Source organism: Miscanthus floridulus, chromosome 1 (genome assembly GCF_019320115.1).
Source record: "Miscanthus floridulus cultivar M001 chromosome 1, ASM1932011v1, whole genome shotgun sequence".
Lineage (NCBI taxonomy): Eukaryota > Viridiplantae > Streptophyta > Magnoliopsida > Poales > Poaceae > Miscanthus > Miscanthus floridulus.
In genome coordinates this window covers 165,783,441-165,796,505 of record NC_089580.1, presented here as the reverse complement: position 1 = coordinate 165,796,505, position 13,065 = coordinate 165,783,441, and the positions used below count along the sequence as shown (strand labels likewise).

Below are 13,065 nucleotides of genomic sequence, written 5' to 3'. Positions count from 1 at the left end.
TCCTTTATCCCCCCCTCCTCCGCTCGCTTGAGCAGGGAGCACGCCATGGCCGACTGTATCTCCACAGCATGAACCGACAGCATATCCCATCCATGTCGTCTCCACTTCCGGCGTGTTGCGCCTCATCTTCGTTCACCACTATAAGATGCCCTTGGTCCTTGCTCTTCTTCTTTATCCCTATCCTTCTAGAATCTGAAGCAGAGCTACGAGATCCAGTCCTTATTTCGTCTGACTGAGGTGATGTGTAATATAAGAATAAGGGATCTGGTTTTCGAAGAAGTTTAAGTCTATCGTTGGTTAGTTTGGTCTTAGGGTTCATGATATTTGACTTCTCACTCTCCTGTTTCTGGATCTGTTGGTCATACGCTATGTTTTGGATAATATTATCTTGTTGTTTCTCCATTGCCCTCGTCTATCCCAACTTCTAGAGTAAGCCTTGGTTGTGCTAGGTTGCTCTTAACCATGTAACTTTAAATTCCAGTATAATTTAGTGTTCGACGCCAGTGTAATCTTTTGTGTAATTCTAGATTTACGAAATGTGTTGTAGTTTCGCCTAAGGCGAGTGGATCCTAATTCACTCTTTTATAAACCCTCGCGTTAGAAGAAATACTTGTGTTGTAGTTTTTGCTATTTCCATCTATAATGTAATCCTAGCCAATGTTGTGCTTTAAATCTAAGTGTGTTAGTTGCTTGAGTCCAACTCCATCAAATACTTCTTTTCACTAACATGTCATTGATTTACTGGTCTAGAATAGGCACCATGTAATGACAACCAACCTCTATGTTCTTTTACAATATTGAGATCCAATCTTCTATACCAACACGATGAGAAAACATATTAGACATATGAGTCATATTTCTCAAGATTTTTTCTATACCAAACACATCTCCCACAGCGAAGCGTGGGCAGCAGTGGCTAGTATACATTAAAACATACGACTTGTTCGCTGGTTGGTTTCTGTGCTGATAAGGCCGACTGATGCTGGTTTGTTGTGAAAACAAACACTATTGACTGCCTAATAAATCCTGGCTGAAACCAACAAGTGAACATGCTGATGGTCCTGTGTTACCCATTTGTCTAGCTGGCTGGCCCCCTTTGGCATTCTGCTGGTTCCGCCACTATGCGTACGTGGCGACAGGAGCGCATGTGCCCTGACACGGGGGATTCATCGGTAGGTGGCGTATTCCCCTCACATTTTTTCTGAACGCAGGAATTTTATAGAAATCATATAGGAATTTTACAGAAATAAGTTCAACCCTGATCCAACAGGTCCTAGAAGTGGCAGCCGGCTGTGCCTTAGCTCCTGCAGCCTGTTCGTTTGGCTGTGTCTTGTCGTAAACAATCGTAAATTTCCAGCCGGAACAGTATTTTTCTCTCACACAAACCAGCCAACAGTACTTCTTCACAAACCAGCAACGATATGAACCAGCCAACCGAATAGGCTGCTGCTCCTGCACGTACTACTTCCCAGCCACTCGCAAGTGGGCCCACGTCCGGGCCCTCTGTACCGTGACGCAGGTGGCGGACCGCACAGACGGAAGCGGAGACGTTGCTGACGCACCACTGAGGCTGGCGCCGATTCATATGGCGCCAAGGAGAAATTCTGGACGAATTTAAAGCAATCTAAATAAATTTAGAGAAATTGGTGACAGTAAAATAGTGTTTCGCACGAAAAAAAGAAGCGGTTCAGGGGCGCCGCTACTTTCCGGGTCCTTCGCTGTTGTGATGCGGTAAAAAAGTGAAAGAAGAGTCCGATCCGCTCCTCCACGCCAAACCCGGTCAGGAACCGCCGCCGCTTCCCGAATGGCCTCGACCTCCTCCTCCTCGCCTCAGCCGCCGCCGGCGGCGGCCGCAGCAGCGTCGCCCGGGGCGGCTTCCCCGTCCGAGGAGCGCTACGCAGGCGCAGGCGGCCGGCCCCCTGTCCCGCCGTACGTCAAGGCGGCGGCGGGGTCCCTGGGCGGCGTCATGGAGGCGTGCTGCCTGCAGCCCATCGACGTCGTCAAGACGCGCCTGCAGCTCGACCGCACGGGGGCGTACCGGGGCATCGCGCACTGCGGCGCCACCGTGGCCCGCGCCGAGGGCGTGCGCGCGCTCTGGAAGGGGCTCACGCCCTTCGCCACGCACCTCACGCTCAAGTACGCGCTGCGCCTCGGCTCCAACGCCGTGCTGCAGTCCGCGTTCAAGGACCCCGCCACGGGCAAGGTCTCCGCGCACGGCCGCCTCGCCTCTGGCTTCGGCGCTGGCGTCATCGAGGCGCTCCTCATCGTCACCCCCTTCGAGGTAAGATTGAACATCCCCACTGTTCCTGAGTCGCTCTTTGAACTCTCTTACCCTGGCTACACTGCTGTGCATCCTATAGCCAACTTACACTGATCGCACAAGAACCGTTTGCCGTTTAGACACAAATCGTTTATACGACACTTGATGCTTCCTGTTGAATAAACAACAACTTGCTTCATTTTATCTAAAAAAAAAAAACAACGTGAGAGAGGTTACGTTCAGATTACTTAGGTACGGCATCTTTACTGTATAGAAAAAGAATGGTTACACTTGTTTATTCTTGTCCCGGAGTGGTGTTGGATGCATTTGTGCCATCTTGGGATTAAAGAAATGACAGCTATGTACTTTGCAGCCAAATTGAAGTTTGCTAGAACCACGAGTCCACGACCAAGGCAATGATTGAGTAATTGGGAAATACTGTATGTTAAAACCCTGATGCAGTCAAACACATTTGGCCAAGGAGTTGCTGTCAATCACCTGTTTCTCCTTTAGTGTTAACTTGATTATGACTGAGGATGAAGTAATTTGTTTTATTATGATAGTCATGTTGCCTGTTTTTTCAATGGAAACACTATTTTTTAATTATTACTCTCTGGCCCTTGTTAACATACACCATAGTTTTGCTTAACATGACAAAAGCAGGGTCATCTATCTATGTAAGGAAAACAAAGGCTAGATATAAAGGGGGGCAATGGGATACTACTAGGATTGCAATTTTGTATGCTTCAGTCTGAACTAACATGCTCTGTTCCAGTCATGGATCAGGAGCTTCATAACAAACTTCACAACTGCATTTTGCCATTTTGAATACCAGTTTGGAGCTTACAGTTTAGTTCTTATGTTGTCCCAAGCGGGCATAGATAATGTCCAGCTTGTCCCTCTTCACAGTGATACTTTATTGCGACATGGAATGATTAAGGGGTACCTAATAATTAGAGATTGCTGGAAAAACACATTATATTTCTTTTGTTATAAAATTGGCCTTCCTTATTGTTGACTGGATGTACGATGTTCTGTGAAACATTTACATCAGTGCATCTGGAAATGGAATCACCCCTAGCCAACCGAGCATTGTGTCTATTTCCATAATCTTTGAGGTAAGGTCGGGATCTAGAACCAGTAATATGCTTACAGTTTGCACAAACTTCAGCAGCTTTTCGTGTGTTTTGTTGTTCCACTTGTGGGAGGCAAAGCAATTTTCATTTTTTGTGCGATGTTCTGCTTGATACAAAATATGCCGAGAGAATTTTGTAACATGTAATGTTTCTTTGTCATGGATGCAGGTGGTAAAGATTAGATTGCAACAACAAAAAGGGCTAAGCCCAGACTTGCTTAGATATAAAGGTCCCATACACTGCGCAAGAACTATAGTTCGAGAGGAAGGCATATTTGGTCTTTGGTCTGGAGCATTACCAACTGTCATGCGCAATGGCACAAATCAAGCGGCAATGTTCTCAGCCAAGAACACATTTGACATTGTTCTATGGAAGAAGCATGAAGGGGACGGGAAGGTGCTCCTGCCATGGCAGTCAATGATCTCTGGGTTCCTTGCAGGAACTGCAGGCCCTGTCTGCACAGGACCCTTCGATGTCGTGAAGACTAGGTTGATGGCTCAAGGGAGAACTGGTGACATCAAGTACAAAGGCATGGTCCATGCAATACGAACAATATATACCGAAGAGGGGCTGCGAGCCCTGTGGAAAGGCTTGCTTCCCCGGCTCATGAGGATTCCACCTGGACAGGCTATAATGTGGGCAGTGGCTGATCAGGTGATGGGCCTCTATGAGCGAACTTATCTGCAGCCAGTTCATGTTTGACCATCCTACTTCAGTGCTTCACTGAAATTTTTTGGTTGGTTCTCATGATTTTGAATCGGTGGTTAGACGTGGAAGTCGTCCATTAAGTGTAAACTGTTCCAGTGCCTGGATATTCATTTGTTCATTGCCTAGAGTTGGGTATTGATGGAGGCAATGAACTCTTGTACTATTTTGTTGTCAATAATGATGAAACTCCATTTTTGGACCCAGAGATAGAAGATTTCCGTTCTGGTGACTATTATTATGGTTGTTAAACTGCAACAGCATTAGTGTGTATGATGATGATAGAATCTACGTTCATCTGAAAAGCTGAGGGTTTTTTTTATACGCGGCCGGGCAATAAAAAAGATATCATTTGTACCTGGGCCAGAAGTGATAGTGCAGACCATGACCAAATTCGAAGGATGGCCTTTCTGGTACACTGTTCGTCCTGCTAGTTGTGCAAAAAAAAAATCCAGTAGCTACCTCTTTTTCAATCAAGAGAATAAAAAAAAGGCTCCAGGCTGTAGATGAATACGGCCCTTTGGAAGGATTTTCAAAGGAATCATGTAGTGATTTTGTATGATTCGATTGAAATCACAAAAAAAAAACTCACGATTCAAGAATTTTTTTTCTTCCATTCGTGCAATAGTTTTATAGAATTTGGTTCAGTTTCACAGAAAAAGCACAAGATTCAGCAAAATTTTCCTGCAATCCAAAGGGGCTAAACCTTCCAGTTTTAAGTGTAGATTGACGGCATTAGTTCATTCGTTGTTGTAGACTTGTAGTTGATATGTAGCGCCATGTTAAAAGGTACAGGTAACCAGATCTAAAACCTGCTCATGATCTTACTTGGGAGGGACAGGGGAGCACTGACTGACCTCCAAATCCGAGACAAGATGCTGTCGGCAACATTTTGCATTCGTGCACGGCGTGGGCAGCGTTGCGGCAAGGCCGCTTGCAGCAGCTGTTCGTTTATGTTACAAGCCGTACTTTCTAAGTGAAGAAACAGTGTTTTTCTCTAAGAACAAATTAGGGATGAAAAGACAAGCTTAAAAGTTACCGCAGGGCCAGGGCATCCAATTCCGAGCTTTGAGCCTGCGACGCAATGGCCTTCTTTTACCTGCGTACTCTGACGAAAAGCTCCGAGGATCCGGTTCTCCTACGATCAACCGAGCATCCGCCTTCGTCGCCACAAACACTGCACCCACCGAAAAGGCCACTCCACGGCCCGCGGTCGCCGGGCCGCTGGCCGCTGGCCGCTTTCCTGCCGGCGGTTGCTGTCTCCATGCAATTCCGTTTCTGAGACGCCCCTCCGCCCATGTGTGCACGTCCCTTTTTCTCGCCGGTCATTGCGTCCGCGTGATCGCAGCACGTTTGGAACAGGACGGGTTCACATGTTCTCTCTGCGTGACACTGCGTGCGTCTCGCGATGTTTCACGTGAAATTGTTGTGTTCTGGACGGGTCATCATCGCCAGGTTTTTGCAATGTGATGGTGAGTAGCGCCAGGTTTTGCAGGTCGTATGAGAGACTATGGGCGAGCCGAGCTCGTGCCAAAATTTGTTAAAAAAAACGTAGGGACCAGTGCTCTGGCAGCACACACAAGGTAGAGGAAGGATCTTGCTGCCTATCTGGAGCAGCCTCTACGCTGCTGTTCTCGTCAGCGCCATACGCCCATACGCTTCCAAGCGAGCTGAGTAGATGCATGGATGTGCGGGCGCCTTTTTCGTGGCCACCGTAGGCGTAGCATCTCAACTTGTGCTTCTTTACTCTTTAGGCCTTGTTTAGACGCCACCAAAATTCCAAGTTTTTTCACTTTCTCTCTATTACATCAATTTTTAGCCGCTTGTATGGAGTATTAAATGTAGGTAAAAAAAAACTAATTACACAGTTTAGTTGGAAATTACGAGATGAATCTTTTGAGCCTAGTTGGTTCACGATTAGACAATATTTGTCAAATAAGACGAAAGTGGTACTATTCATCGGTTTGAAATTTTTTTAGCATCTAAACGAGGCCTTAGCTTGCAACGAGAGGTTGGCCCTCCCTCACAGACACACATGTGGTTGCACAGCGACCACGCACTGCATGCTGGCTATGAAATCGACAGTCTAGGACTCTAGGTCGAGGCAGATGGAAAACAGGGGGGAGTCATTCCCATTGGACAGTCGATACGCGCGTCTCAAAACATATGCTAGTTACACGATTAATTGGTGTATAGTGCACGATTAATTTGCGTGCCATTTCATGCCTGTTCGGTAGCACTCTGTGAGAGATTTCAGCAACAGCCTCTATGCTGCAGCAACAGTCAGGCAGATGCCATTTCAAGGCTATTACCTTAAAACGAAATTGGAAGGGTGATAAAAAGTGTTGTTTTTGTAACAACAGAGAAACCATCCAACATTTATTTTTTGAGTGTCATATAGCACGCTTTATTTAGAGGATTGCTCACATAGCCTTTGGTTTACAACCACCAAGAGATATGACTAGTTTTTTTTTTCCAAACATGGTTACAACACGTAGACTCAAAGTTGCGACCTCAAATTCAAGTAGAAGCAAGCGTAATATTTTGGTCTATATGGTTGACCAGAAATGATGTAATATTTGACAAAAAAATATTTTACTTCTATTTACAGGTTATTTTCAGGGCGACTCACTAGATGCTGATCCACACTTCAAAAGAAGGCTGACCAACCAAATTTGAAAAGGACATACCGAGTGATGGAGATTACAGCAGTGGAAATTTTCACCAAGAATGAATGGTTGCTTTCTAGTAGGCTTAGAGTTTAATTTATTGATGCAGTCTCCCATACTTTTGACGCTTTTGGTGAGCTTTTCTACATCAGCTGGTGGCTGAAACGATGTAATATGAATGGTTAGTGCAAAACTCTTGCAGTGGCTGGAATTAAATTCCTTTATCTAAAAAAAAATATCTTGTCTTCTTGGCACAGTTACGAATCTCATGTGAACAGTTTGCATAGACGGCTAGGGACCTATTTCTGGTAATGCATTTGAGTAGGCTAGTTTTTCTGAGTTGATGACTAACTATGCGTTCGGCTGTTCCGGTCTCGGATTGTTTTAGCTTATTTTCTCTTACAGAATACTATTTAAACATCCACAACCATCTGAGCTACAGTGCCTGAAGGTACCAGGCGAACGCGGTGTAAGAAGTGTGTAGATCTATGGACTAAAGTTTAGTCTTTAATGTTTAGATATCAATTAAGAGGACTAAACATAAGGTAATTATAAAAACTAATTACATAAGTCGTGATTAATTCGTGTGACTGATTTATTAAGCCTATTAATTCATCAGCAGCACCTCTTTACTATAGCACCATAATCGCCCTGTTCGCTTGTTGGTTCTCAAACCAGTCAGCCAACAGTGTTTTCCTCCCACAATAAACCAGCACCAGCCAGCCCAGAAACTAACCAGCGAATAGGCCGTGTCAAAATCATGGAGTAATTAGGTTTAATAGATTCGTCTCGCAAATTAATCTCTTTTAATGCAATTAGTTTTATAATTAATCTATATTTAATACTCCTAATTAGCATCAAACATCCACCGGTATAAAAAAGAACAGTCGTTCGTCTGAAGCTGCTTCAATCCTCATTGCTTTGTTAGGAAAAAGGGTGCAGTGTACGTCAGATGCAAACTTTACACGGTAAAAAAGCACCAGGGTGTGTCAGCACTGGAAATGGAAAGACGAACACGCTCATTGGTCGCGTGGTAAAAGTGACTCGGCCACTACCTTAATCTACAGTGGCGTAACAACTAACAGTGCGGCAGAGAACTAGGGCAAATGTTTTTTTTTTATATTGACTTGTTTTGAGATGAACCAATGAACAAATCAATCCTAATCTATTTGTCATCAAGACAAATGAACTACCTAGGCACCTCGCACGCGGAAACCCATCCTTGTAAGTCTGAGGTAGACGTATTCTTTTCAATCTGGTGTTCCACAGTTGCACAATACAACGAACTTGTCGAGTAAGTTTCCACGTGTGTGTTACTTAAAGCTGATGTTGTAATCAGGCTAGGTTAAATACTTAATTACAAAGTTCAAAATGTGCGACGGCGAAAATAAAGGATCGTTCAACTTGCACTCAGGTCCTAAGAACTCATCTTCGGCGTTTCTTATTAGGTCATACTTATAAGAATGTTTTATAGGGGTTTTAATCTTATTAAGGCCTTGTTTAGATGTCCATGTATCCGCCTCAATCTACGTGTGTTCGGATGGCTTGATATGGAATTTACTAATTCAAATCACATGCCAAACCATTTCAACATACATAGATTGGGGTGGATACATGGTCATCCAAATAAGGCCTAAGTAAAATGTCACATAGATAATATTGGTGACATGTTCATAAAAACGGTGGCATAGAAAAGAAACTAAGAGATAGATTTGATAGCTTTTATCTAGATGAAACTAGTTACTCTAGGTTTCTAAAAGAAGTCGCTAAGGATAAGGTTTAGGTCAAACATTGGAAATATAAATCATAAATAACTCTTAAGTTAGTAGATTTGTCTTGAAAAATACTTTAATAAAAATATACATATATCATTCTTAATAAATATTTTTATAAAATAAGAAGTCAAAGTTATACTTTGGAGGCCGTGTCAATATTGAAAACGACTTCTTTTTAGGAACTTGGAGTGAGTACGCTGTGTTTTGAGAAACTATGAAACCTATTGAAATTGACATTTTGGGGCAAGATGGTTTCATGTCATCTAACAACGCTCAATCTCGTGGGTTATCTCGTGGGTTGCATTTAAATATTATAATAGTTGTGTCTACTATAAGACCATGAAACGAAACTGTGATTTCTGACCCTCCTTTTACTTGAGTGGTTGAAATACTGCTGCTACAGTTCTACTTATATCTATCCCCATGGTTGACTTTGGAAACAACCCTCGCACTTGTTATTCTAATACTTCCTCCGTTTCACACTTTCACGATATCTAGTTACATAATTTTTATTATGTATCTAGAAAAAGCAGAACTAAGTGATCGGGAACAGATAAACAGCGAGTTCACTGAATGGCCCTATTCGGCTTGTTCAGCTTCTTTTTTCAGACGAAACAATATTTTTTCTCACAACAATTCAGTTGGAATAGTGTTTTCAGCCAGGTTTAAGATCGGCGAACGGAGCCAATATGCAACATGGCGAGCACCGACCATGATAACTGAAAACCAACTTCTGATTAGTTGGCCGGTGTACCGGATGCTCCGTGAACCCAACGCATTCAGGCATTCCGCTGATGTTCGTTTTTTTTCCCCGTTACGTAGTGCGTTGGAGAAAGAGCTGCGACTGCGTCACCCTGCTTTCCCTTTCTTTTTTCGATTGCAGGCTTTCGACCCCTCATTATAGTCGACGAGTACATAGATGTGCGAACTGTGCTATCATCAGACTACTACTACTTAAAAACGATCAAGTTGATGCGCGTACAGCATCACAACATGGCCGACCCGGCATCATCTCTATCCGCAATTCATACCATGGCGCGCAGAAATATCTTTAGTCTGACCGTGACAGTCACCGTCACAAAAGGCCGGCCGACCTGGGGCTTTTAAAATACCAACGAAACGATGGAGCTCATTCAGGCATGGCGTAATACGTCGTCGGATGCTATACCATACTGACCGATGAGCAATCCATTGCGAGCTGGAGGATCTCGATCGGGAAAAAAAAGGAACAAGAAAGAAAGAAAAGCGACCAAAAAAAAAATCTTCGTACACCAATACTAGCATGTTCCCGGGACCCAGTGTCACAAGCGTAGCCTAATTGCTGCATCGAAATGTTTGACATGACCTGTGTGATTGATTTATCGGGCAAAGCGACGACTCAGATGCCACGGACGGCTACTAATAAAAATAAAAACACGATGGTTGCGGGCTGAGATGATGCGTGAAGGCGCGAGAGGCAGGCAGGAAGCAGCGCGGGACCGGGGCCTTTGCGGCTGGCCGACCGCCCGGCCGGTGCGTGCATCTCACCCTGCACCTCCCCAACAGCCCTGTTCGATTGGTTTGCCAAGTTGCCCCCACCCGGGCCTTTTTGGCCGCCAGCCTATGCGCAGCCCCTCCCGCAAAAAAGGTCGGCCGTCACAGGGTTCACGGATCACGGACCCTGCTGCGTCCAGCAGAAGTGCCAACTTGCGTGCGCCGAGGTGTTCTGGACCTACATGCTTCTGCAATCCGCACACCCTGCTTCGAGCGTGCATCTGTGTTCCCAATCCCAGATGTTCGCGACATCAGGATCAGTTCGTATAAACACACCAAAGATTGTTCAACAGTGTCGGAGCTCGCTGAGCTGACAGATAACCGTAAGTGTAAGTCGGCATCTCATTTTTGAAGCGTTGCGGACCGGTGGTCACAGCCCTTTGGTAAAACTGTGCGGCCATGTGACCTTACTGCCGAGTGGAAGAAATGAACAAGTCACTCGGTAAAGTAATCGACAAGCAAGTGTATTTTTGTGCGGCGCCGATGGTGACAGTTTGCGCATCGTTATCAGAGCATGGGTGGAGTGGAGAGCCAGCCGCGCCAAGGCCCCAAACTCGGCCTGAGAGGGACCTTGCTTTCAGCTTGATTTTGAGCTCCCCACGTGATGGCAGCAATGCATCTACGTACCTTTTTCATACGCTAAGTCGATGTGTGTAGTGTAGGGGAGTCACTAATAAAAATCAGGTGCTCCATCCACCGAAGCAACCTGGTTTCGTGGTCCGCGCGTGACGCCCCGATTCGCCACGGCGCGCGCCGTTGCGGCCCCCGGCCGCGCATGCCGTCTCGGCGTCGGTCAGTTAGCTCAGCGCCGTCGCGCCGGCGGCAGAACTGGCAGGACAACCACTGGGCGGTGAGCCAAAAGGCCGGCCGGGCCACTGGCAGGGTGGGCAACTGCACCACAGAGGGCGTGATTGGTTGTAAACTAAGCCTTGAGCCACGATGGTCAGCCTATGTAGGACCAAAGAAGCTAGGTTGAGCTGGTATAAGTGGTCGTGTTTGGTTGTCTTTGCTGTTGCTCTAGTACGATACGAGATTATGTTTGGTTGCATGCATGCATCAGTTTTTTTGGTGTCTGACGCATGAGTCCCTGCATTCTGGGTGAATCAAGTCATCCTGCACCATGAGGGAAGGAGAAATGTAGAAGACGAAGACGTACGGGATGGAGAAGGGCAAACGAATGAAAAGATACAAGCAAAAAGTACGAAGACAACCAAACACGACGCAAATGCACGGAGGGATGCAGATGCTCTCGAACGTCCTGGTTCGGGCAACCTATCACCCCGAGAGGGGATGCATGCAAGACCTCGTGATATCGCGACACCGCCGCGCCCGGAGGTTCTCTCGGGGCTTCGGCCGCGCTGCCGACACCTGGGCCCCGTGGTGTCGGGCCGCCGGGCGCGCCTAGTCGAGACTGGCCTCCCCCACCACACGTTGCGCTGCCCGCCGGTGTCGCGCAATCCCATGACACCCCGCCGCGACAATCCTGGGGCGGGGGCGGCTCATGCATCCATCCAGTCCATTCGGTTCCAGCCACAGGCCGCGGCGTCGCTTGCTCACGCTGCCTGGTCCACGCACGTCCATCCATTCGCCTCGCTCACGCCGACGCCGTGCGGGGTCCGTCCGCCCGGCGCCCCGGCCGTGCGCGCAACGTTTTTCGCGTTTCACGGGGACAAACCCCGCGCGTTCTCATGCTTCTGGCCTCTTGGCCCGTCCGTCGGCTGCGGCACCGTGCCGGCAGGAACAACCCCAGCGGTCGGCGCATGCGTGCGGGGTGTGGTGGATGATGTTCGCGTCGTGCCGACTCCCCGGGAAGGATTTTTGACTTGACCGTGTGTGTCTCCGTCGTGGGAAGGACTAGTCGTCATGCAGTCAGCCTGCTCTTCCCGGTCGTTTTGCCTTGTCCAGATCACCGTATCCTGGCTGCCATGGGTTGGGATCGATCGATCGATCGTGCTGAGAATCTGGGCCGCGCGGGGTAGTGGGTGGGTGCATCCCATGCGTTTCACTTGCCCGGACACAAGGGCTGTTTGTTTAATCAAAACAGCTGTGGCTGCCCTGGGTTAGCCCAGTTAATTAAGCGCCTGTTTGCGGCTCCGGCAGCTCCTCCAGAAAGCGATGCCGAAAAGGATTTTGACCAGGGAAGTCTTCTCGCAACTTGTGGGGCCGCCTTTTCCCAGATTCTAGCAAGATGGAGGAGTTGATTACGTTATCAGGAAGCACACCCCCAAATTAGGACGGTATCTAGCCTGACAAGCTTGAGCAATAGGTCTCGCGATGGCGTACAAGGACGTCAAAGTTGAATGAGCGAGAGACCAAGTGACTGTAACAGGCCTCCTCCTCCGGTTATCGTAGCTTCCCTCATGTTGCAAGCGGCACGAATGGGGAACCCGGCCTGGATTGAATCTTGGGCGATCGGCCTCTAGTGCTGCTTTTGCTTGACGCCAGCACGTACCACCATACAACAAGAATCAAGCGCGGATCTTATCCCACGCACACGGCCAGCATGGGGAGGGTGGTTGGTCTCACGCATCAACTAACCCTGCAACTAGCGGAAAAAAGATACCACCAGCCGCGAATGAATGCCTCCCGATCCCTCTAGGCATCTTTATTTAGCCAACGGTGTTTGTGTCCATCGGCTGGAATTGGATATGCCCTGTAATAACTTGAACCGTTGCATGCATAGCACGGCCCGAATCTTCGAGATCCGTAGATATATATGCGATACGATGCACCAACGCCGGCCTCATGTTGGGCTTGGGCACATGCCCCGTCATATATCGTGCCAATGTGTGTGTGCACACCAACGCTAGGATCGGCGCAAGGAGTCCATGTAATCTAATGTAAGCTTGCGCGGGATCGGTGTGCCCACTTTACAAATGGATCGAGTGAACTGCGTGTCCCTCAGATTGACACACAGAGGTCGTCGAATTATGTTCCTTCCAATCATTGTTACCGACAACCGTGTGAATTATTTGTTCGGTTCGTGG

At 47.1% G+C, this 13,065-nt stretch overlaps 1 protein-coding gene across 1 annotated transcript; it reads left to right on the top strand.

The window, feature by feature from the left end:
* Positions 1-1,728: 1,728 nt before the first annotated feature.
* Positions 1,729-4,316, top strand: LOC136500876 (mitochondrial succinate-fumarate transporter 1-like). The gene is made up of 2 exons (XM_066496343.1): positions 1,729-2,281; positions 3,565-4,316. Exons 1-2 carry the CDS (start codon positions 1,805-1,807, stop codon positions 4,096-4,098), a joined length of 1,011 nt encoding a protein of 336 aa, XP_066352440.1. The 5' UTR covers positions 1,729-1,804; the 3' UTR covers positions 4,099-4,316.
* Positions 4,317-13,065: the final 8,749 nt, after the last annotated feature.